General features: G+C 37.0%; 1 protein-coding gene across 3 annotated transcripts in view; it reads right to left on the minus strand.

The window, feature by feature from the left end:
* The window catches only part of RSRC1 (arginine and serine rich coiled-coil 1), a 559,643-nt gene that overhangs the window by 6,018 nt on the left and 526,567 nt on the right, over positions 1 to 27,058 (minus strand). For all 3 annotated transcript variants that reach the window (XM_066369858.1, XM_066369856.1, XM_066369857.1), the window contains exon 8: positions 5,950 to 6,056. In XM_066369858.1, the coding sequence (XP_066225955.1) occupies positions 5,950 to 6,056 (107 nt within the window). The remainder of the gene's footprint in view (positions 1 to 5,949; positions 6,057 to 27,058) is intronic.

A 27,058-nucleotide genomic window follows, 5' to 3' on the forward strand; every position in this document is an offset into this window, starting at 1 on the left:
ATTTTATTATAAAAAACAAATCTTTCTATATTTACCTACACAGTACATATTTCTGAGGGAAGTTCTTATGTACACTTAAGTGAAGTTCTCAAAGGTTTGAATTAGAGCATGAAAGTTATTACTTAATAATAATTTAAAATGTATGATGAGAACTATTAATTGCTTTTTCATGTAAGTGAGGAAAATTATTAGAGAAAATTTCACTATTAGATAACCTGCAACACAGTCTCTATCAAACATCTGGCTCTCAGCAGTACTGCCACCTGGTGGTTCAGTTTAGAAAAAATTGTTTCCAGATGGTACTTTCAAGTTCCTCTTTTTAAACATTAAATAGTGGTTATCAGCCAGATAACAATTTTAGGGTTGAATAATTGGTAATAAGTTTATTAGGAACACAAGTTTGAAAACAAGCTGCATCTTTGCTCCTGAAGTTGATGATATAGCAGGAGCTATCAGATTACCTACTCATGAGAGAAATATAATTGCAGAGGGTGAAACTAGTGAAATCGATGTGTTGCAGACAACCCAATGTCTAGCATGTCATTAGCAATAGCCACTTTTCTGGTAACAGCTCCCTAGATAATTAGTGAAATTAACACAGATAAACAAAGACCCTACCAACTGAAGGGTAGGCTAGTATCAAAAAGCCTTTTATCAGAGATACGAACTTTATACCAATGAATGCCAAAGGCACCAGGAGAGAAAGATGTTGAAACTTAGGTCATGGGTAATTTAGTCCTCAGGAGAGTCTTTGTTATGAATCAAGGCTAACCCATCACGTCTCCCCATGATCATGATCTGGACCAAACAGTCTTTAAGATAATTTACTTCCCTGTGTTAAGTAATCTCCTAATAAATAATTCAGCTTCTTGGGCATCCTGAATTCCTCCTACCTTATACTATAGACACAAACATTCTAGAAACTGAAAAAGGATATCACTTTCTAAACTAATAAATTGACCCTCTGTTTTATATTACAGTTGAGTGAATTTATTCATTGTTGGCCTAGCACTGCTCTTTTGATCATTTTGAAATGCAGTGACAAATAAAAGTCCAGTGTTGGATGGCTAACGCTATTGTACATTCACCAAGGTACATACCATCTTCTGAGGCTTATTAGCATATTCTCCTGCTGGTGCCACTGACTGTATTTCAATCATGCTTAACTTACACTACAACAAGGAAGGTGCCCTGAGCTCACAATTATTAGAGACATTTGATTAGTAGAAAAACAGCTCTGGAGTTGGACAGATTTGGTTTAGATGCTGCTTCTTGTCATTACTAGCAGTTTGACCATAGGTTACACAATTTGCTGAGCTTCAGTTTCCTGAGTTATTATTGGGATAGTCAATAAATTATCTATGTTAAATGTCTGGTATTAATGATAGCCATTTAAGTTTAAAAAGAGGGGCTAGGATACAATATTGTTTCATTGGGGAAATATTTTAACAATACATTTCTAACTGACTTAATTCAGAGTTCTGAATTAATACATAGACTTTTTTTTTTTTACTTCTTTGTCATAGTTATCCAACCTAAAACTAGCTAATTCTAGGGTTCCCAGAACTGATTTGATTACTTTCTATGATTATTGTGAAGGACCACCTGTTTTAAACAGTACTGGAAACAGAAGATGGGGTTCTTTCACACAGATTTAAAAAGGTTCCTCATGAGGCCCTGGACAGTTGGCTTGGTGGTAGAGTGTCGGTTCAGAGTGTGGATGTCCCAGTTTGATTCCCAGTCAGGGCACATAGGAGAAATGATCATCTGCTTCTCCATCACTCCCCCTCCTTTTTTGCCTCCTCCGCCACAGCCATGGCTCAATTGGTTTGAGTGCATTGGCCCTGGGTGCTGAGGATGGTTCAGTGGGGATTCTGCCTCAGGTGCTAAAAATAGCTCAGTTGTGAGCATGGCCCAAGATGGGCAGAGCATTGGCCCCAAATGGAGGTTGCCAGGTGGATCCCAGTGGGGAGCATGCAGGAGTCAGTCTCTTTAACTCTCTTCCTCTCACTTGGAAAAAGAAAAAAAAAAAAAAAAACTAAAAAAAATGGTTCCTTGTGAAATGGAGAGGCCCTATTCTATCTTAGCCTTCTCAGTTCCTAATGATAGCATCTAAATCAGAAGGCAAAAAAAAGCTATAGTGAAGGTAAAAGTAAATTCCAACTCGGCACTAAAAACTAAAGGAAACGGAAACTTAATTATTAAAATAATTAATAATGGTGTCCTCTTTGATCAGATTTAGGTGAAATTCCTTTATATTGGTCCCATGAAAAGCTATTTTGTTCTAGATTTGGAAAAAAAAGAGTTTTTCTCTTAGATTTAGTCATTTTAAGACTAATAACCTAGGCCCTGGCCGGTTGGCTCAGCAGTGGAGTGTCGGCCTGGCGTGCGGGGAACCTGGGTTCGATTCCCGGCCAGGGCACGTGGGAGAGGCGCCCATTTGCTTCTCCACCCCCCCTCCTTCCTCTCTGTCTCTCTCTTCCCCTCCTGCAGCCGGGGCTCCATTGGAGCGGGGATGGCCCGGGCGCTGGGGATGGCTCCTTGGCCTCTGCCCCAGGCGCTAGAGTGGCTCTGGTAGCAGCGGAGCGGTGCCTGGGAGGGGCGGAGCGTCGTCCCCTGTGGGCAGAGCGTTGCCCCTAGTGGGCGTGCCGGGTGGATCCCGGTCGGGCGCATGCGGGAGTCTGTCTGACTGTCTCTCCCCGTTTCCAGCTTCAGAAAAATATAAAAGAAAAAAAAAAAAAGACTAATAACCTATAGAGAAATAATCTTTAAAAACTTTTCGATGGGATACAATGAGGTAAAAACATTACTAACCATGGAACTCAAATGAATTCAAATATATAGATAGTATTACATTTATACATTTCAAAAGAGTTTTAAGGTAAAACCAGATGTCTAAGAATTTCTGTGTTTCTCAGCAACAGGTACGTCTTACTGGTGAGCATGGAGAATTGGGGAAAATAAGAGATATATGAGAGAAATGTAATAGGGTAAGGTGTTCATCCCTAAGACAGATTGAGCACCTAGAGCAGTAAAAGTTTTCAAGCACTATGCTTAGTTTATAGAGCATACTTAACTAGATAACAAATAATTTAGATGCTAGAGTATGAAATTTAAAATAAACATTAGATCAAGAATTATGCTAGATATTTAATAATCATTATATTTAATCCTCAACAACTCTATACAGTAGACTTTATTAGCTCTATTTTATGAATTTGGACTGAGGCTCAAAGAGGTTGAGAGGCTGCTCAAGATCATATATCATAGTAGGAGGTGTGGAAATTAAAATTCGAACTTGGATCTCCGTGAGTCCAAAAGCCCATTTCTTTCCAGTGTATCATGTAGGCTATTGATTAATTTTCTTGGTCAGTGACCATTTCACTAGTTATTGGAATTGCTGATAGTATTAGTATCTTGGAAGAGAGGATGAAATTAAAAATAATTTTATTATATTAGTAATTAGTATCAAAAAGGAAAAAAGTTGTTAGCAAGAAAACCCAGTGAATAATTGTAGAGGAATAGTTATCTTAACTTTTAGAAGGAAAATGTTAGTTTATCTTAATGCAAAGTCCAGTGAGAACTGCAAGGTCAGGATGGACTTTACAAAACAAAGACCAGGAAAGTAAATTTTAAATTAAGTAACAATTCAATCAGGACATACAAATGACCTTTTAATATGTAAGAGGAAAAAACTATAGTAAAAAATAAATTAAAAAAAATTAAATGTAAGTAAAATATGAAATAAAACAGGCAACTGTATTTATAAATGTTTATTTTACAACTTTATTTTTTAGGAGCTATGAAAGCAAACTACAAAAAGTTCAAATAAAATCAAAATGACAAGGCAGGGACCATGGATTAACCAAGGGTGTCTATACTATGTGCCCGTAAAGAGCGCACTCTCAGTTCATGTCTCCAGCATGAATTATTTTAAATAGTACATGGTAATTAAAAAGATGTTCATCTCACTAGTAACAAAAGAAATGCTAATGGAAACACACAAAAAATTTTATCCTATCTGGTCAGTACCACTAAAAAGTCTGAAAGGATCTGTTTGTTACCCAGGTTATGACAGGCAGATATCTCCTTGTACTTCTAGGTGGCATTTTAATTGTACAACTTTTTTGGAGGATGACTTTGGGAACCCGTGAAAATAAACAACATTAATCCTTTTAATTTTAGTGAGAGGAGGGGAGGCAGAAATAACTAGGGGGTGATGCTTTGCCCATCTGGGGCTCTTGCTCTATTGCAACTAGAGTCATTTTGGTTTTTAGTGTCTGAGGTGGAGGACCTGGAGCTGTCCCCAGCGCCTGGGGCCAACTTGCTCTAATCCAGCCATGGCTCCAGGAGGGGGAGAGAGAGAGAGAGAGAAAGAGAGAGAGAGAGAGACAGAGAGACAGAGAGAGAGGAGAGAGAGAAGGAGAAGGAGGGATGGAAAAGCAGATGGACGCGTCTCCTGTGTGCTCTGACTGGGAATTGAACTGGGACATCCACACACCTAGCCAATGCTCTACCACTGAGCCAGCTCACCAGGGCCAAACAACATAACCTTAAACAAATAACTAATCTTGAAAAATTTATCTTAAGGCGAAAGTAATGGATATTTGCAAACATGTAACACCTGCAAACTTACAACTACTTACCACCTACAAGGTTACAACATCTTAAATATCTAATATCAGAGAAAATATATATGTGATATATCTACCAGTGGAATATTATATAGTTGTTAACATATTTAGATTTGTGAAATATTTTTGAATAACTGGTAACTATACCATGTTTTGTTATATGAATGTTATTAAAGATTATATATATTTCATAGTAGAATGCCATTTCCTACTAAATGAACATATATTCCTAAAAGCAGCCTTAATTAAGATGGAAAGAATACACAAAATAACAGAAATAAAATGCTAATCAAGGCCCCTTTTACTAGAGTTGATTAAGTGATACCCATTTGGGTAAGAGTGTAGATATATAATTTTTTTGTTGAAGTTCTTTTCTAACTTTTCTCTAGCAATATCATTTCAAAAAGTAGATCTACAGTGGTACCTTGAGATACAAATTTAATTGGTTCTGTAACTGAGCTCGTAAGTCAGTCAACTTGTATATCAAACTGCTGATACTGGACTCTTGTACCAATGCACCAACTAATGGCAGCTTCCTGAATCACGACTTGTATCTCAAATTTTACTCGGATCTCGAACAAAAATACGGACTGAGTTGCAGCTCGTATCTTTAAAAAAATTCGTATGTTTGTCTGTTGGTATCTCAAGGTACCACTGTATATGCTTGAAAAGAAAACTATGGATGTTCATAAAATGCATATTACTATTACAGAACTGTTGTGTTAACATTTTACTTTGTCTTTTCAGTGAATTTTAAATAAAAATTGGGTCCTGGCTGGTGGCTTAGGGGATAGAGCATTGGCCCAGAGTATGGACATCCCAGGTTTGACTCCCAGTCAGGGCACACAGGAGAAGCAACCATCTGCTTCTCCCTACTTCTGTCTCCTCATTCTCTCCCTTTTCTTCTTCCACCACTAATGGCTTGACTGGTTTAAGTGTGGCCCAAGAGCACATCAGCCTCAGGTGCTAAAAATAGCTCAGTACTTGAGCATTGGCCCCAGATAGTGTTGCTAGGTGGATCCCAGTTTGGCACATGCAGGAGTCTGCCTCACTATCTCCCCTCCTCTTACCTAAAAAAAAAAAAAAAAAAAAAAAAAAAAAATAGTACAAAATACATTTTTACAGTATATTTTTTGACAAGTTAAACTGATTCTCTGGTTCATTCTCTCTCTCAATAACATGCTGATACAGTATCACCCTACTTCATCTTTCTATTAGAGGAAGCACTCACTTACATTTAAGTAAAATCCATTAATAAAGCATCTCTTCAGTTGGAATCTAAAGGCTTATTCATAATGCCCAGATGAAAACTTACCTTTTTGACTTCTTTACTTGATCTGAATGTCTGCTGAACAAAAGAATCACTTTCAATGGCTTCAATTTCTTTTACTCTTCTTACTTGTTCTACCAGGGTGGTTTGGTCTAAAAAAAGGGCATAATGTCAGTGTTATTTTGGCATATAAGCTTGTTAACGACACTATAAGCAGTATTCATTCTTTCTATGAAGTAATTTTGACTTATAAAATTTAACTAGATGAAAAAAAATTTAACTGGATGAAAAGCTATAGTTATAGTTAAGCTACAGCAAGAACTTTTCTTCCCCTAAGATCCATAAATATAACATCCCTGCACACTAAGACTCATCCAAAACCTTCAACATCGCCGAGAAGGCAATGCTATAATGATCTAAGCTAATCTGATGGGAAAACTTAAAAAAAAAAAAGCAAAAAAATAAAAAAAGAACCCCTATTTATTTTGAAAATATACATGAAAGAGACAAGAGAACAATAAATCCACCTGTTCCCATCATCCAGCTTCTATATTCATTAACTTTTTTATTTTTAATTAATTTATCCATTTCCACTTGAGTTTTTTTTGGGTAGACCTCGAGTATTTAAAAGTAACTCCCAGATACCATACTATGTTACTCTCTTTTTTTTTTTTTTGTATTTTTCTGAAGCTGGAAACGGGGAGAGACAGTCAGACAGACTCCCGCATGCGCCTGACCGGGATCCACCCGGCACGCCCACCAGGGGTGAGGCTCTGCCCACCAGGATGCGATGCTCTGCCCATCCGAGGCATCGCTCCGCCGCAACCAGAGCCACTCTAGCGCCTGGGGCAGAGGCCAAGGAGCCATCCCCAGCGCCCGGGACATCTTTGCTCAATGGAGCCTTGGCTGCGGGAGGGGAAGAGAGAGACAGAGAGGAAGGAGGGGGGGTGGAGAAGCAAATGGGTGCTTCTCCTATGTGCCCTGGCTGGGAATCGAACCCGGGTCCCCCGCACGCCAGGCCGACGCTCTACCGCTGAGCCAACCGACCAGGGCCAGTTACTCTTTATTTATTTATTTATTTTTGTATTTTTCTGAAGTTGGAAACGGGGAGGCAGTCAGACAGACTCCTGCATGTGCCCAACCGGGATCCACCCAGCATGCCCATCAGGGGATGATGCTCTGCCCATCTGGGACGTTGCTCTGTTGCGACCAGAGCCATTCTAGCGCCTGAGGCAGAGGCCATGGAGCCATCCTCAGCGCCCGGGCCAACTTTGCTCCAATGGAGCCTTGGCTGTGGGAGGGGAAGAGAGAGATAGAGAGGAAGGAGAGGGGGAGGGGTGGAGAAGTAGATGGGCGCTTCTCCTGTGTGCCCTGGCTGGGAATCGAACCCGGGACTCCTGCACGCCAGGCTGACGCTCTACCACTGAGCCAACCGACCAGGGCCACTATGTTACTTTTAAATATTTCAGTAGGCATCACAGATAGGGCTTAAGAGAAAATAAAAAAGACTGCAACATAATGGGTCCAAGGTAATGTCAGCCTGACCCTTCTATTATAGAGTTCACCATCAACCTTTCACCGTGAGGCGTTAGCAGACACTAATGTTCGTTGCTTAGATCTACCATTTCATTAAATGTTGCAATATGATGATTTTCTAATTCTATGATTCTTCCTACATTTATTAGCTCTAATTCCTCTATAATAAAGAACTTCCCTCACTGACTATTTGGTGAGTGTAAAATATAGTTTTATAGGAAAAGAAAGAATATATGTTTAATTCTTTCCCTCTATCAATTTTGGTCCAAAAATGACCAATATGAGTTAATAAATATTTATATATTCAATGTGTTTCAGTTCATGGTAGTCATTTTCATATTTTGATGCTCAAATTATTCCATGTTTGGGTAGTGGGACCCTCTTCAAGGTGGTTCCTACCTCCTTTTGTCATGATCCCTAGTAGATAAGGTGTGATAAGATGTTCCAGACTCATCTAATAGCTTCCATCCCAGACTTGAAATTAGCCATTTCTCTAAAGAGCTTGGACTCCTTTTAGTGAGGAATGGTATTTAGGGAATGGTATAATGGTACCTGGGCAATAGGGGTGCTCATCGTTAATTGGATTGTCACTGTTTCTCAGCCTTTTCAGGGGGGTGGAATAAGAAATACAAGTACTCCCTCCCTTAAAAGTTCCCATTATGCCACTTAACTTTTACAAAAGACCCATTAGTTTTTGCTAACTAAAAAAAATCTGAAGAGGATTTTCACTTTTAGGGAAAAAGGCAAAAATGAGTAGCTTTCAGTGTCTGTTTTGCAGTGAGCCATTCCAGAGGCAAGCATGAGCAGCCAGGGTGGCACTTCTTTCGCTCTTTTAGTGGTATTTTAGGTTATGTGGAATGATTTGGTAGGCTATCTTTTTGGGTCTGGGAACACACAAAAATTTTTTTATATAAATTAATGGTAATCGCTTCTTTGCTTTACGCCATTTTGACTTATACAAGGTTTCATAAGAATGCTCTTTTTTTGGGTAATAGGGAAAATTGTACATATTTTTAAAAGAGAAAAATTAATATGAGTTCATGCTGATACTACCAACCAAATGAAAGATTATAGAACTTTTAGATAAAGTCTTGATTTTAAATTTGTATATCTTTTCTCTTACTCTAAAAAGCTTAGGCCTTAATGATAATGATCAAAAGTACATAATTGTTTTAACTAATATGTGAACTGAGTATGTAGTAATTTCAAAATTGTAAGGTAAATGTTACTATTAACAACAAGGTGAATTAATGCAGTTTAAAATTTCTTTATGGTTCTTTTTAATCTTAGAATTTATTTCTCTCAGTAACTGTCAAAACACTCACTTGAAATAATTCTCCCTGTGATTAAGCTACCAACTTGATATACAGCTAGGTTAATTTGTTTCAGTTCATTTTTGATTTTTAGGTCTTACTTTATTTTACTGTCTTTGTGATTAATATTTGTGGGTTTTTAAAAATATATTTTATTGATTGATTTTAGAGAGAGGCTGGGGGAGGAATGGGAAGCATCAACTCGTAGTAGCTACTAAGTGTATGTGCCTTGACCAGGTAAGCCCGAGGTTTTGAACTAGTGACCTCAGCATTCCAGGTCAACACTTGATACACTGCGCCACCACAGGTCAGGCAATATTTATTTTTAATTACATAGAACATACCGTTCTAAAGTATTAAAACTTAAAACATCATTCAGAGAAGTGAAGGTTTCCTTTCCATTCTTACTCCCCTAGTTCTCTCCCCAATCCATAGGTAATCATTTTTATTAGGTTTTTAACCTTCCATTGTTTATTTCTGAAAACATAAGTATACATATTCTTTCTTATGCAAAATAGCATACTACACATTCCTATGTAGGTATGTTACTTCTTTCACTTACCAATGTCTTCACTATCATGGCCCAGTAGTACAGAGACCTCCTTATTCTACTTTGTAGCTATAGTAATCTGTTTAAAGGATTTATGATAGTTTTTCCCACCAGTGCCCTATTGATGGTCATTTGAGTTGTTTCCAGTCTTTTGCTTTTACAGTTAGTGCTTTAATAAATAGCCATAGCACATGTGTCATTTCATATATTTTTTCTTTACATGCTAGCTGTATGGGAATAATGCAACATTGATGCACAATCTTGCTGTTTAAACTCTTGTTCAAAGCTAATATGAATATATAGCAAAACTAGGGGCTACTACAACCCTGGGCTTACCTGGTCAAGGCACATACGGGAGTTGATGCTTCCTGCTCCTACTCCCTCTCTCTCTCTTTCTCTCTCTCTCTCTCTCTCCCTCTCTCTCCCTCCCTCCCTCCCTCTCTCTCTTTCTCCTCTAAAATGAATAAATAAAAAATAATTAAAAAAATTTGGTTTCATTAGTTCAATAAAAATGAACATTTTATTAAAAAGCTTTGTTTCAACTTTGGCCAATCACAAGTTAGAATTATAGTCTTATGCAAACTCCAGTTTATTTAAGGGAAAAATAGTGCTTCCAAAGCTGTATCCCCGAGAGCTCTAATCAGTCTTTCTCATGTAAGAAAGCATGCATGGAGTGTTTGGAAGTCACAGCAGTCAAAGCCAACATTCCAATCTTTGGAGGAATATATTTTCCTACATGAAAAAAAGCACAGTAACAGTGTCATGGAAGAGTTAATAGCTCCACATGCCTTAGAATAAAAGCTCCTGTGGATTTTAATTATGCAATGTACTAACTGAGCATGTGAAATGAGAGAAGAGGCTTTGCCCAGCTAATTTATTAATATTAACACATCTCATGCCAGTGGATGATATTTTTATTAGTGTTAATATAGCAGAGAAAAATTATAATGTATACTACTCCATATGATCCAACTTTAATTTGTCAATATGAAAACAATTTGTTTGTATAGGTCATAATTAGCTCACGATCATTTCAGCATCATTAAATCCCAAAAAAAGTCATTTTATTTCTGACTTTAGAATGATGTTTTATATGTATCAACTGTTTGACCCTTTGGAATTTTTCCTTAACATATTCTCTCATTTGGATTTACAAAGCACATCATTAGTATTAAATGTCAGAGGTGAACTCACCAACAGTACTTGATGTATAAAGCGTACAGTGTTTGTAGCACTAAATATGGACATACAACCAGCCAGTATGTTTAACAAAATAGCACCAGGGAAATTATAAAGAAAGGAAGGAGAAAGATTAGAGAAAAGCAGAACATTATCTTTGTGTTTTTCTAATGACCCTCCAGGAATAACAAAATGGCAGGGCAGATGGGGGAAACCCAGTTTGCCTGACTCATGATCTGAGAGTAAATCCACATAACTTTTACCCTTCAGTGTGGGAACCATTTTACTGGTGATATTTAAAGAGTAAAAGTGATATTTAAATTAAAATTTGAAAGATTCATGGGTGATTTACATTTCTAGCCTTATAATAGCTCAGCTCCATGCTGTCTCAAAACAACAGGCATAAAATGTTTTAAATTGCTTCATACTCAAATTTTAATATCAATGTACACAAATTATGTCTTGAGTATAACCCTATCATTTTGAGGAGCAGAATAAAATACATCAATAATACATATTAAATTGTTTTACATTCAGGTTGTTATATATGCCAATTTGTCATTTAAAAATTCTGTATCAATTTTAAGACTGAGAAAAAAGTACATGAAAAGTATTTATTGTTTATATACTTAGAAATGAATGCCTAGCATACAAAGTACCTTGTAGTCATCAACAATGAAGTAAAATTAAATTGAGAAAATTACTGAATTAAAATTATAGGATTAAAAAATATTAATGTAGTAAACACGAAGAAAACAGCTTTGAGCACTTAATAAACAGATTGTTGGTAAATAAAATGACTTCAATAGGTTGTTTGTAAGATGTCAGTAGAAGGAAACACACTTCATAGAAATAAGAAATAATAAAGCAGAAAGCTAAGTTACTATAGATCAAAACAATCAATTCTAACTCATTGCATAGAAAATCATTTTGTTCCTTTTGTGGTGAAAAAATTAAAATCTAATGTTTTATCAGTTACTGTTGATGTTATATTATAAAAATTAGGTTTACCTGCTACTTCAAGTTACATATTTGACAATCAATTTCAAATGATACAACACTTACAGAATTTTCTTTTAAAATATTATCAAATGGTACATAAATTTAAAATTATTAAATAAAGTCTAATATAAGCCATTTATTTGAAAAGACAAAATTGTGCTTTATAGACCATTTATAGATTATAAACACAGACCTCTAAGCAGGCAGCCACACTGGACTGAGAACAGCAGATGGCACTGTTACCTAAGACGTCCTGACAGGGTAAAAGAACCAGAACTTCATGAGAAGTATTTTACCCAGGAAAATCTCATCTTCAGCTGACTCCTTTTGAACGATAATATATTATGAATTTACCCAAAGTTAAAACGCATTTCTGTTACAAAGAGTTTGAGTTGGTTGGTCTTACAGTTATAGAGTTATTTATGCTGCTCTTCTCTTCCAGAAAAAAAAAAATTTATATACTAATAGTACCGCTACAAATATGTGAATAATACAAAAAAGGATATCTTAGTTTCAGTTTAAAGTGACCCAAGTTTTCATCAAGTATGGAAATGGCCATAAAAGTCCTCTTTTAGAGCACAATATAGGTGCTGAAAACAAAACATTCAGGTCCCGCAATGGGAAGCATTTTCATGTGCTTTAAGAATGAAAACAAGCAAAGAGAGGCAAGCTGGCTATTCAATAACTAACTAAATAAAGCTATTCAATAAAATCTGTAAACAAATAAAACATCCCATAAAAATTACTTGAAATTCTAAAGCTATTAGAATAATCTCTTAGGAACACTAGTTTTAACAGAACACAGCAGCACTGCTTTCCCTTTCCAAACAAGCACACAAGGCACGCACTAGAAATCACTGCCCCAACAATTGTAAGGTTGTGCTCGTAAGTTCCACATCCCCGGGCATACATTTCCAGAACTGATACATACAAATGATTTGAAAGATGAGAAAACTTCAACAGAATGTGGTTTGTTTACTAGTCTTCTGGAAGCTTATGATGCAGTACCAAGTCTTCTCTGTCAGCGAAGTGTCTGTAACAACAACCCCTTGGATGGACTCCAAGACAGACTCATCTTACATTAAACTGCTTTCCATCCCAAATTAAGTTACAGGCATAACTTTAATGTAGATGTACCAATGAAGACTTTCTGATAAACATTTTAGCAAGTGCAAGCAAACTGGGTATCAGGCTCGGCTTTATTAAAAACAAAGTTCACACTGAATCGTTCATTCAGCTCCTCTCTCCTAGAAAGCTCTCAAATTTCCTGAGTCCCTCCTGTCATTCAGGCCAGGTCTAACACCCACTTTTTGTTACTGCTTTCCCTGCCACCCGGAGAAAAGGGGGCTCTCCATAACGCACTCGGCTCCCACTATGTTGCCTTGCACTGCTATTAACTTCTTCATGAGTGAAAGCTCTATTTCTCCAGCTAGAGGGGACATACCTTTTGGTGTCATCTCTAGGACTTAGTGTATTATGCTTTATTATTTAATAAGCTGTCAGTAAACATTTGTTGAAAAACTAAAAACTAGAGTGATTAAAGTCACCTTTTAAAAAATAGAACTTCATGGGGAGGAATGTCAAATTATCCCAAGTTTCTTAAAAAATTAAATGTCTCTGCATAGGAAATAGAGTCAATAATACTGTAATAATTGTGCAGTGCTGGCTGGATACTAGAAATATCGGAGGAACACTCTTGCCTAACCACTACGCTGGATACCTGAAACTAATACAACATAATATTGACTGAAAATTATAATTAAAAAAATTAAAAATAAAATTAAATGTCTTTAAGTGGTTAGTTTTAACAGCTATAGGTTTAGACTATCTGGGTTAAACCCTATCTCTGTTACTTACTAGCTGTGTGACCTTGGGCAACTGGTTCAAGTGGTGATGGTCTCACTTTTATCCTCTGTGGCATGGGGACAATAGCTAAACATCACAGGTGAAAGGTGGCCCCTCCTCCATTCCTCTCTCCCTCCCTTCCTCTCTCCTTTCAAATATTTGAGCACATTCAATGTACCAGGCCTTGTCTGTCATATTAGGGTTTAGAAACAAATAGGAGTTTCTTCTCTCATGGAGCTTATGGTTTAATGGGAGAGACAGATAATAAAAATGCAAATAAACAATACGATATCAAGGAATATAAAGCAGGGTAGAGGGCTAGAAAGAAGGAAGGGGGCTATTCCAGACAGGGTCACCAGGGAACAACTCTCTGACATGATATTATAGTGGAAAGATCATATGAAGGAGCAAGGCATAAAGATGTGGGAGATTATAGCTGTGCTCAGTATAGGGCTAAGGAAGCATTAAAATTCTTAGTAAGTGATTATTACTAGTAACAGTGCTAGTGTGGTAATTTAGCAGTTGTACTAAAGACATGGAAGTTAGCTAAAAAGTCTGCAAATAAACTCAATTTCTGACCATATGGTTGAAGATGGCAACCTTTTTTGAGTTTAGCTGGTAGTAGCTAGCTTTAGCTCATACCTCTGTGGCATCACCTGAGGTGTGGCAGCACTGTAGAAAGGATCAGAAGAGGGAATGGGCCTGTGTACATCTCTGATTAGGCACAAAAGGCCCACCTGACTTTATCTCCCATCACAATGCTGGCGTTCACTCTGACTTGCTGAATGCTGCAGGGTGAGTGGGAAGCGGTACTTTGCTGACACATGGCCTCCCAGGCTCTAGTGACAAGAGATGGGAGGTCCTGTCACTTGCTAATGGATGTCTAGTAACATGAACTGCCCAATGGTAGTTGTGTGGTAGAAATCATGTTATAAAGCAAGTGTGTTTTAGTTTAGTGTCCGCAGGTCTACACTTTGTTTTGATCATCAATATTTGGAATGCCTTTCTAATGAGGAAGGCCACAGAGGCTAATTTTTCATTTAAATGGTTGTTAAAAAGGCCAGATGAGCTGTTCTGGTAGCAGAAATAGTAACTGCATCAATAACAAAAGCTTACATTTATGGCACTCTGCTGAGCTAAGCACTTCACATGGACTACCTCATTTAACTACCATAAGCAGGAGAGAGAGAAGTATTAATATTCTCATTGTCCAGATGAAAAACTGAGACTAAGTAACCTTGCCCAAGGTCACATGACTAGTTAGCCATCAAAATGGACCCAATCTCTAAAGTGTAATCCAGTCATTATTCCCTGGTCAAATAAATCCTTCACCTACACGTGCCAAACAACAAATTATTTTTCTCTCCTTCCCATGCATTTACAAGAAATAATACATGTTCTTGGTATTGTTCTTATTCTGCATTTTAATGCTTATTCATTCAGTAAGATACAATGCACTTTTTTTTTGTAGTGGAGATGCAATAAATATTATCTTAGTCTCCTGTCATTATCTTGAACTGATTACAGATATATATTTTCAAAATCGTTCACATTTGAAAAAGTTTCTACAGAAACAAAAATTTAGAATGGTTTTTGTGAATGTGTCTAAACGAGTAACCACTAGTAGCCCAACCTCAGCAACTACTGCCTTATGCTAGTTTCAAATATAATACATTTGGGTCAAATCCATTCCAATAGAGTGGTAAGAAATAACCATTCCAACGAAGATAAAGCTACTGAAAGTTTCCTTATTTTAATAGAGAAGAAGAAAGAAATATAATTCGAGGTATCCCAGATTAATAGAGCAGAATACAAATGCTGAAGTTGCTGTCTGCTGTGCATTTTAATTCTAGAATTCTTACTGACTCTAATTAAAATTCTGTAGATGGAAGAGTTGTGTGTTTCTAAGGAACTTGCAGTGAATGCTGTCTGCCAGCCATCTCCAAACGCCCCATAACCACACACAACTCGCCTGTCAGGAGAGCTAATGCAGACATCGCAGGGCACACCAAATTTGTCACTGTGGCTAATATCAGAGATACGCAGCTCTTTTTTCTTAGCACACAAAAGCAAAATATGTAATTCAATGCTCAATTTACCCTTGTCTCGCAGGAGATTTCCCCCCGCTAATTGATAGAAATTAAGCCATTAATCAAGCCACTAGTCATCATTCAAACCAGAGAAGATGAATACAAACTTTCATCATAACCACCTTCCCCATTTTAGTGTTCATTAGCATTAATTTTTAATGCAATTATGCTATTCTTTTACGCTGAGCTCATAAATTACTGCTCTTTTGTTGCTGGCTGGCCTTGTAAAATCCAAACTAATGTTTTGTGCTCTGATCTTAAAGGCAATTACTAGGTTCTTCTATCTTTTATATCTTTGCATCCCCAGTAACCTTTATATACAAAGAACACCCATGACTGACTATGCCTGTTTGTTATTTTAATGCCTCTATATAAGTCCCTGTGAACATATAAATGTAGTCAAATGTATGTAGAACATATAAATACACTTACACAGACACACCATGCACATTACAAAATATAGATACTAATATAAAAATAAGATCTCACAAATTCATATTATAGTCTATGCTCAAATATAAAGACTTTAATATGGTTTCTTGTGATTAAAATATAATATTATATTAAAGTTATAATTTTTATAACAAAGAAGAGAAAGAAAAGCGGAATAGTGGCTGGCTATTATAAACATTTGTAAGGGTCAAATAACTACTAAAAATAGAAAGAATAACTGAATTATCAAAATCCCTTAGTTCTTTACCTAGGGTTATTGTTTTATGTTTAAGTCCTTACTTTAAAAAATAACTGTGTTGAAACCTGAAAATTAATGAGATGAAAATGAAGAGTACTAGAAGATAAAAAGAATCATTTATTCAAAAGTGTGTTAATAAGCACATATAATAACTGCATATCTTCATATTCTGCAAAGTGGATGCATCAGTTTATAAGATAAAGTAAAATGAAAAAACAGAATACCAGAAACAAATACTGAACTCAGTCCTCCATCCCAGAGAAGGTGGAAAAGATGAACTCTCCATATAGTCTCCCAAAAACACTGGTCATGCTCCTTCCTGGGTGCAGGGGATACAAAAATCTACACCTCTCTTCTTGTATCATCTCAGTAATGCCTTTGCATTTGTTTGCGAGTTGTTATGTTCTGGCCTCCCACTAGCTAAGGAAAGGCTGCATATGTGGCATTAAGATTAATGAAATAAAATTTAATGGGAAAATGTCGGTAGCACTGTGGTGTTGGTATCAGCCCAGTCACCTTCTGGAGAGGCACAGCTGCTGCCCACCCCTAACACTACGGGACAGGGGTAGGAAGAAGAGATATATTCAGGAGTTGTGTACCCCCCACCAAAAAAAAAGGATTTGAATATTAACTTATTAAGATATAAAGAAGATGATGGTCAGCTTGATTTCATCTTACTTTTCCTCTCATGGCTAGTTCTTTATTAGATTTTATCTTTAACGGGAAGTTATACATGAGTTAGTAGGGATGAGGTTGAATTCTACAGCGACTTGATGCTTGACCAGGGGACTTGTCATGTCAGGATACGTGGACAGCCTAAACTCAAGTCTTTTGTGATTGTTCCTTTCAGAAGCAAATAGGCACCTAACATATATGTATCTGAATATTCAAGTTGTTGGTATAATGTTGTGAGTTCTAATACCTCTGTCTATAAGCATTCTGTGTTTGGACTCAGAAGCTTAGAGAAGGCAGTCCATGGCTCCACGTGCCTTTATTTCCCTGAACATACTGATGAAAATGTTGGGGGTCAGAAGCAGAAATTGAAATGAATTTACTCAACATGTATTTAGTGCCTATATATGCCAGGTGTTAGACTAGGTTGAGAGATTTCTGGTTGAAAATCACTTACTTTTTGCCCTCACAGAGGCCATGGGCAAAATGAAACTAAATTTTCTTTAGAATTTTTACTTGCAAGAAGTTATAAGCTAATTAACAATAGGGATTTGTATTTACAAAGTGCCTTTGCATCTTATTTCACTTGATCCTGAAACAGACATGATTTTTGGTAATAAATGATGCCTCCATTTTTTCAAATCAAATATTTGATACTCTAATAAGTTAAGAGATACTGTAAGAGGCAGTGTTGGGGCATCAAACCAGGTCTTTGTAATTCAAATTCTGCTCTTTCCCATTGCACCAGGTGGCTCCTTAGCCTTTGAATCTCTGGTAACCTTACCTGATGAATAGTTACAATTATACATGCTAAATGATTATCAAACATATACAATTTTAATCTTTTAAACAGAGATGGGGTCAGAAGGATGGTAGTGGATGATAGAAGATATTAATTTTTCTCTTTTTCTGGTTAAAATTCACTTTTATTTACTTTTTGTACTAACTGAATTTGTTGGGATGACATTGGTTTGCAAAACCACATAGCTCTCAAGTGTACAACGCAACAACACACCATCTGCACACTGTATTATGAGCCCTCCGCTCCAAGCAAGGTCTCTTTCTGTCCGCACCCACCTTGCCCCTCCCCCTTTCCCTCTGGCTATTGCCACTCTGTTGTCTGTGTCTATGTGTGTATGTTTTTTGGCTAATCCCTTCCTCAAAAACAGAGTATAAGGTTTGAAGAAACTACTAAATACAATTTTAATTGTAATTTAAAAATTAACTTTCTCGAGGTATGATTTATGTATAACTACACTCACTTAAAAGCATACAATTCAATATGTTTTGACATATGCATACCCCTTTATAACCAACACCATAATTCAGCTATAGACTATTTCTATTACCACCAAAAATTTCTTTGTCCTTTTCTGTGGTCAGTCTCTATCTGTACCCTGATCCCAGACAATCCTAGGTCTGCTTTCTGCCAGTATGCATTAGTCTGCATTTTCTAAAATTTCATATGAATGGCATACTCTCTCATGTCTGATGTCTTTCACTCAGCATAATTTTGTGATAACTCCATGTTGTTGGGCATATCTTTCTATTACTGGTAGAATCTACTCCATGAATATCCATGACTTGTTTATCTATTCACATGTTGATGGACATTTGGAGTGTTTCCAGTTTCTGGCTTTTGAGAATAAAGTTGTTATAATATTTATGTAGATATTTTTGTGTGGACATGTATTTTCACTTCTTTTGGATCAATATGTAATATTGGACTGGCTGGGTTATATGGTAGGTTTCTATTTCTCCAATGACTAATGACATTGAGCAGTTCTTAATGAGCTATTGCTCATTCACTTCTTTTTAAAAATGTGTTCAAATCTTTTGTTCATTATTTTATTAGGTTCTTTGTCTTCTTCTTATTGAGTTCTTTGTACATACTGAATATACATCCTTTGACAATATCTATTGCCAATATATTATCCCATTCTGTGACTTGTTTTTTGGCACCTATCAAAGAGCAAAACCTTTTTAAATTCAAAACGTCTAACTTATCCTTTAAAAATATGGTCTGTGCTTTTCGTGTTTATCAAAAATAACCCTCAAGGCTATGAAGATTTTCTCCCGTTTTCTTTGAGGAGATTTTTAATTTTAACCTTTATATTTAGGTCTACTATACATTTCAAACTAATTCTTATATATGTTGTAAGATAAGGGTCAACATTCATTTTTCCCCATAAGGCTATCCAGTAATTTCAGTACCATTTATTGAAAATAGTTTTCTCTCCTCATTGAATTGACTTGGTATTTCACTGAAAATTAACTGGCCATACATGTGAGAGTTGATTTCCGGTCTCTCCAGTCTGTTCTATTTATCTATATGCACACCCTTACAGTACTCTACAGTCTTGATTACTGTAGTGTTATAGTGAGTCTTGAAATCAGGGAGTGTAAATCATCTGACTGTTCTTTTTAAAAACTGCTGATTATGTTACTTGCATTTTATATAAAATTGACTCTTAGACATTGATAAGAGTGTGGTGGTTACGGGGGGAGGGGAGAGAGGGAGAGGGAAAGGGGGAGGGGGAGGAGCACAAAGAAAACTAGAGAGAAGGTGACAGAGGACAATCTGACTTTGGGTGATGGGTATGCAACATAATTGAATGACAAGATAACCTGGACATATTATCTTTGAATATATGTATCCTGATTTATTGATGTCGCCCCATTAAAAAAATAAAATTATTAAAAAAGAAATAAATAAAATTGACTCTTAGCAGAAACTTTGCTCCTAACATTTGATATTGAATTTTAGCATTGTGATGCAAGGTTCAGTTCCAGGGACAGGTTGAAATATAATAAAATTAGACACTCTCCAAACATTATTTGTTAGGTACAAAACTTAAAATGAGAAAAGAAAACATTGCCAATTAATTAAATCAACTTTAAAAACAGCTTTTGGAACTGATAAAGTTGTAAAAATGTTATTTATCACAAATAATTACTGCTATTGTAAATTTTATGTCTTCTGGTTTTAAAGTTAAAAACTGAGCCACTTTATATTACTTTATAAAGGGAGTTGCCACATAAACTAATAATTATTTAAATTACTAAAAACATGTTGATAGATTTTGTTTTGGTCAATGAATGCAGTTTAAAAATATAAGCTACAAGCATAAGTGATGAAAGGGAGAGCAGGAGGGAGAATTAAGGGTGAGAGACTAAGAGAAGAAGCCATTTTCAGGGAATGTAAAGGACCAGAACGAGCATGTGTGTTTAAAAGTCTGAACTACTTGGAGAAATTCTAACTACATAGGAAGCATAACTGGAGTATGTAGATCCCAAATCAAATAGATGAATAATTTTTACTCCTGAAATTATCATTTAAAAAGCAACATACATACACATCCTAAATTGAATTTGGGAGTCTATAATCTTCACTCTATTTGGTCAATCATTTTGCCAATATTTTGTCCTCATTACAGTGTTTCTCTTCAAGAAATACAAAGAAGATTCTTGGCTTTTAATCAAGAAAATCCCCAAATACCACAGCATCTATATTATTAAAATAGGGTGGGCTCTATGCGTTTCTGTATATTGAAATAATTGGTCAAACTGAATCGATAATGTGCGTGACTTTTATTTGGTTTAATTGAATGCTGCTAACTTTGGACAGGCATGAAATCTCCAATGTTATAAAAATGATATGATAGTCATAGCTACGAATTATATGCATAGCTATATAATTTTCTCAATTAAAATATTCTGGTGAGACAGTCCAGTGATTTTATTTATTTATTTATTTATTTATTTATTTATTTAGTGAGAGAAAGGGAGGCAGAGACAAACTCCTGCATGTGCTCCAACTGGGATCTACCCGGCGTGCCCATCTGGGGCCCTGGCTCCACTGCAACTGAAGCCATATTTTAGTGCCTGGGGTAAAGGCCATGGAGCCATCCTAAGCACCTGGGCCAACTCGCTCCAATCAAGTCATGGCTGCGGGAGGGGAGGAGAAGAGAGAGAGAGAAGAGAGAGGGGGAGGGGTGGCGAAGCAGATGGGTGCTTCTCCTGTATGCTTGGCCAGGAATCAAACCTGAGACATCCACACACTGGGCCGATGATCTACTGCTGAGCCAACCAGCCAGGGCTGATTTTATATTTTAAATTATATTTTAAGAAAAAGAGGGTAGCAAAAATTTAAGTTGGAAATCTCACATCAATAATGATCACACTCCTTATAAAAATGGAGAAAGTTTTCTTTATATAGGTCCTTTACATTCTTTGTTATGTTTATTCCTAGGTATTTTATTTTTTTTTGTTGCAATCGTGAAGGGGATTATTTTTTTGAGTTCGTTTTCTAATATTTCATTGTTGGCATATAGAAAGGCTATGGACTTTTGTATGTTCATTTTGTATCCTGTGACCTTACTGTATTGGTTTATTGTTTCTAGTAATCTTTTTGTGGAGTCCTTTGGGTTTTCGATGTATAGGATCATATCATCAGCAAAAAGTGATATCTTTACTTCTTCTTTTCCGATATGGATGCCTTTTATTTCTTTGTCTTGTCTGATTGCTCTGGCCAGAACTTCTAGCACCACGTTAAATAAGAGTGGAGAGAGTGGACAACCCTGTCGTGTTCCTGATTTAAGGTGGAAAGTCCTCAGTTTTACGCCATTTAATATGATGTTGGCTGATGGTTTATCATATATGGCCTTTATCATGTTGAGATATTTTCCTTCTATACCCATTTTGTTGAGAGTCTTAAACATAAAATTGTGTTGTATTTTATCGAAAGCCTTTTCTGCGTCTATTGATAAGATCATGTGGTTTTTGTTCTTTGTTTTGTTGATATGGTGTATTACGTTAACCGTTTTACGTATGTTGAACCATCCTTGAGATTCTGGGATGAATCCCACTTGATCATGATGTATTATTTTTTTAATATGTTGTTGTATTCGATTTGCACAGAGAAAACTAGATAGAGGGTGACGGAGGACAATCTGACTCTGGGCGAGGGGTATGCAACATAATTTAATGACAAGATAACCTAGACATGTTTTCTTTGAATATATGTACCCTGAATTATTAATGTCATCCCATTAACATTAATAAAAATTTATAAAAAAAAAGGAGAAAGTTTCCATATTTTAGCCTGTTTCTAATATATTATGATATCAATAATGCAAATAATACCTAATTCACACATTTGCCATAGAATACTGAGACATAAACAGAGCCATTCAGATATGATGAGGACCAGAATATAAATAAAGAAATATAACCATTCATTTGCTTATAATAGTGGATTTTTTATGACAAACAAAATACTTTAAGTCATAAAGTTACAAAATAATAGAAACTCCAGTTCTACTTACAGGTGAAGTATGTAATTGAAAATTATTACTCTAAGTTTTAGTTTCTCAACTAATATACTATCTTAAGTAAGTTTCCCATTAGATTTCTATCTTCTCTTTTGAGTTAAGATATGGTATATAGTAAAGTGCAAATATGATCTCTAGTGGGAGGAAGCACTTGGCAGAGGTGAGTTTACTGTTCCATAGACAAGTACAGGACCCTGCAGGTCTTACAGATTTAGAGGATGAAAAATCCCAGGAGATAAGGAACTGATGATGGAATGATCAGGATTGTGTGGGACCTAAACCCTGGGAATAAGGGAGGACAAGGGATTCTGAAGAAGTGAAGAGAGGGAGCAGGACAAAAGGAAAGTGAGCTAGTGACAGAATATTTACAATAGTTCTGAGCATTACACACAGACCTGCCAATGACAGTCCAGGTGGGAGGACAGTGGCTCTAGTTTAGGGCGTAATCTCTAACCATAGGAACATAATTTCTGAGCAATCTAGTCTTTACACATTTTAATCTTATGGGTCTACATCAATTACCACTGTGTGATTAGTATGCTAAAGCTCTATGATTTGGGAATGGGAAGATGGCAGGATTTGTGGTAATCATTTTGTTGTATTTCAAAATCTGAGCAGAAAAATCTATAATGGATCCATACAAGTGGAGAAATTTATAAACTTCTTAAGGTATATTTGCCAGTTTGTAGCACCTGTAACTGAAACAACCAGGAAATATTAGTTATGTTGTATATGAGCAAACTTTGAGTAAAAAATGTAAAAAAAAGTACAAGTAAAATTCTAATTCATGAACACTAAGATTGACTACAAATATAAATTTTATATATACACATATACACATATATGCATAAACACTCTGGGCCTACTTAAACTCATTTAATAAACCCAAACTGGTATCATATAAAAATATTAGCACTAAAAATAAACCTTTGAAAATGAAACCATGGCAAATTCACAATTAATTTTAAACGTTTCAGGAAGAGTTTTTACAGACTGACTCAGGGCCTCATCCTGGCAACCAGATGGACAGAGGAGGTCAATAACCCAGAAGCAGTGGGATGGTGATTAGTCAGACAGTAAACAAGTCCTTGGAAGCAATTATTGGCCAACATGTCAGGAAGGCATTGAACCAAAATAGTCAGAAAATGAATTTAGAAGCTTCAGTCTCTCCCTGCTGTCCTCTTTCTAAAAATGTTGTTTAGTAAACACATTTATAAATCCAGTTACTACTGCAAACAATAATTACTGCAAAAATCTTTGTTCAAAAGTGATGATTAAAGGAAGGTTCTTCAAACAAGACAAGTTTACCTAGGCCTGACCTGTGGTGGTGCAGTGGATGAAGTGTTGACCTGGAACGCTGAGGTCACCGGTTTGAAACCCTGGGCTTGACTGGTCAAGGCACATATAGGAGTTGATAATTCCTGATCCTCCCTCACACCCTCTCTCCCTCCTTTCTAAAAATGAATAATTAAAGTCTATTAAAAAAAAAGTTTACCGCATGACCAGGTAGTGGTGCAGTGGATAGAGTGTCAGACTAGGATGCAGAGGACCCAGGTTTAAAATCCCAAGGTCGCCGGCTTGAGCACGGGCTCATCTGGCTTGAGTGTGGGCTCACCAGCTTGAGCGCGGGGTCACTGGTTTTAGTGTGGGATCATAGACATGACCCCATAGTCACTGGCTTGAGCCCAAACGTTGCTGGCTTGAAGCCCAAGGTTGCTGGCTTGGGCCCAAGGTTGCTGGCTTAAGCAAGGAATCACTCACTCTGCTGTAGCCTTCCCCCCAATCCCAGTCAAGGCACATATGAGAAAGCAGTCAACGAAAACTAAAAGATCCTCAAGGAAGAATTGATGCTTCTCATCTCTCTTCCTTCCTGCCTGTCTGTCCCTATCTGTCCCTCTCTCTGACTCTCTCGCTGTCCGTCTCTCTCACACACACACACACACACACACACACACACACACACACACACACACACACAAAAGTTTACCAATTGCAAGGGAGAACATATTTGTTCCTTTATGTCTGTGCAGTCTGAGATACTGCAAAGTTGTAAGCTCTAAAAGAATCTAATCTGATTCAAAAGGTTATCAACCATCCAGAAATTTCTTACACAAAACTGCTGTGGGCCACACCAGCATGAGTGAGAGAGTCAAACATGTGTCACAAACAAGAATAGTATTTGGATCATACTAATCATTCACAAAGAAATCTAGTAGGTATTTATTGAATGAGAAGTTGAACATAGGCTACTGCTATTAAAGAACATGGCATTCCTTTATTGGAGAGGGAAGCTCCTTGAAGATTCACTCTTTGGGAATATAACAGATACTTGTTTATTGTCCTCAAGAACTGTTTAACAGCACAGTACTTAAAAGCTGTCTTTCATTGTCCTACAAAATGATGACTTTTATAGAAGTAGCATTCTATTTCTATTTCTTCTCCAACCCATAATTCTTTTTTTTTCTTCTGTATTTTCTGAAGTTGGAAACGAGGAGGCAGTCAGACAGACTCCCGCATGCACCCGACCGGGATCCACCCAGCATGCCCACCAGGGGGCGATGCTCTGCCCATCTGGGGCGTCGCTCTGTTGCAACCAGAGCCATTCTAGCGCCTGAGGCAGATGCCATGGAGCCATCCTCAGTGCCCAGGCCAACTTTGCTCCAGTGGAGCCTTGGCTGTGAGAGGGGAGGAGAGAGACAGAGAGGAAGGAGAGGGGGAGGGGTGGAGAAGTAGATGGGTGCCTCTCCTGTGTGCCCTGGCCGGGAATCGAACCTGGGACTCCTGCACGCCAGGCCGAAGCTCTACCACTGAGCCAACCAGCCAGGGCTCCAACCCATAATTCAATAGATATAAGAAGTTCATTATTCTTGAAATTTTTTCATTTGGCTTCCATAATATCCTATCTCCTGGTTTTCTTTCTCCTCACTGGTAACAATTCCTCATTTTCCTATACTGGCCCCTCTAAATGTTAGGCTATCCCAACATTCAGTCTGGGCCCCTTCTTCTTCTTCTCTATCTTTGCCTTCTCTCTGTGTGTCCCAAATACCATCTGTATATTGATCACCCTCAAATCTTTAGGTCTAGTTTTTGACATCTCTACCAAACTCCAGACCTTGTTTTTTCTATCTTAACCCCTAAATTTAAACTATCAATTCTCACTGGCTTCCTATCACATTTAGAATAAAATTCAAACTCTTACATCCAAAACCATATATAATCTAGCTCCTGTTAGATACTTCAACCAAATGTCCAACCCTTACTCTAACCACACTGGCCTTCTTTGTGTGTTCTTAAGCATTCTAAACTTGCTTGTCATTCAGGATCTTTATAGAAGCCGTGTTCTCCACCTAGAATACTCTTTGCATGGCAAGTCCCTTCTTAGAACTTCAGATTTAGTTTCAATGCCAGGTCCTCAGGCAGGCCTTCAAGAGCACTCAGTCTAAAGTAGCCACTGATCACTGCCCAGTACACCTAGAGAGAGTAACCAGGTAATTGAGAGGCTATTAGAGGAATCCATGTGAGAGATGATGACTACCCAGAGCATGGGCAGCAGAGTAGATGGAGACATATTTTAGATGGCGAATAAACAAGAAATTTCTTTCAGATGATGGCAAGAGAGGGATCAAGCTGATTTTCAATTTTCTGTTCAAGTAACTAGATAAAATGTAGTGCCGTTTACCAAGAGGAAGAAGACATGCAGGTGCAATTAAGATTTCAGTTTTAAAGAAGATGATTTTGAGATGCTTGTCTATTAAGATATAAACTTGGAAGTAATAAGCATACTAAAAATATTAAAAATGATAACTTCATCCCAGGAAAATAATTATAGAGCTAGGAAAAAAAAGAACCAAGTTCCGGAGCAAGCCAACACTTGTATTTGAGTAGAAGAAAGTGACAATGCTGGTCATAGCTGGCAGGAAAATCAGGTAACTATTATAAAGTAAAAAACAGGGTGTTTCAGCCCTGGATGGTTGGCTCAGCAGTAGAGCATTGGCCCCAGCGTGTGGAAGTCCCGGGTTTGATTCCAAGTCAGGGCACACAGGAAAAGCGTCCATCTGCTTCTCCACCCCTCCCCCTTCTCCTTTCTCTCTGTCTCTCTCTTTCCCTCCTGCAGCAAAGGTTCCATTGGAGTAAAGTTGGCCCGGGCACTGAGGATGGCTCCATGGCCTCTGCTTCAGGTGCTAGAATGGCTCTGGCTGCAACAGAGCAATGCCCCAGATGGGCAGAGCATCACCCCCTGGTGGGCATGCCAAGTAGATGCTGGTTGGATGCATGCGGGAGTCTGACTGCCTCCCCGCTTCTAACTTCAAAAAAATACAAAACAAACAAAAAACCAAAAAAAACCCCAGGGTGTTTCAGAAAAGAATGGTGTGATGAGTTGTACTGAGTGCTGCTGCAGAGTTGAAGGTTTGACAAACTAAGAGAGGATCGATGATTCCAAAGAGCAGTTTTAATGAAGTGATATGGTAGGTCATTTTGGAGAGGAATGATGTTTAAATGAAGGCTTTTGTTTCCTAGTTAATAGAGGATAAGATTCCCTAAACAATACTTCTGTGGACTGTAACAACAAATAATGCTAGATAAGATATTTTTAAAAATCAACCTAAATGTATTGTGAGATCACATGAAGTAAGGAATCTATTGATACTAAGACAGAAAATGAAGTAAATAAGTCGTAAAATAAACTCAGAAAGAAATCTAATGATTTACAAAAAAATTTTAATAAGCTAACACAAAATAGTGAATGTAAACTATAAGTACAAAAAAGAAATGCTATATAAACAAATCATTAGTTCAGATGCAAAAAGAGTAAAAGAGCAAAAAATATATATATTTACACACATATATATGTACATACATACATACATACAGATATATATTTGTTTGCAAATATATATACCATATTTTCCCATGTATAAGATGCACCCTTTCCCAAAAAATTT

Source organism: Saccopteryx leptura, chromosome 2 (assembly GCF_036850995.1).
Source record: "Saccopteryx leptura isolate mSacLep1 chromosome 2, mSacLep1_pri_phased_curated, whole genome shotgun sequence".
Classification (NCBI taxonomy): domain Eukaryota; kingdom Metazoa; phylum Chordata; class Mammalia; order Chiroptera; family Emballonuridae; genus Saccopteryx; species Saccopteryx leptura.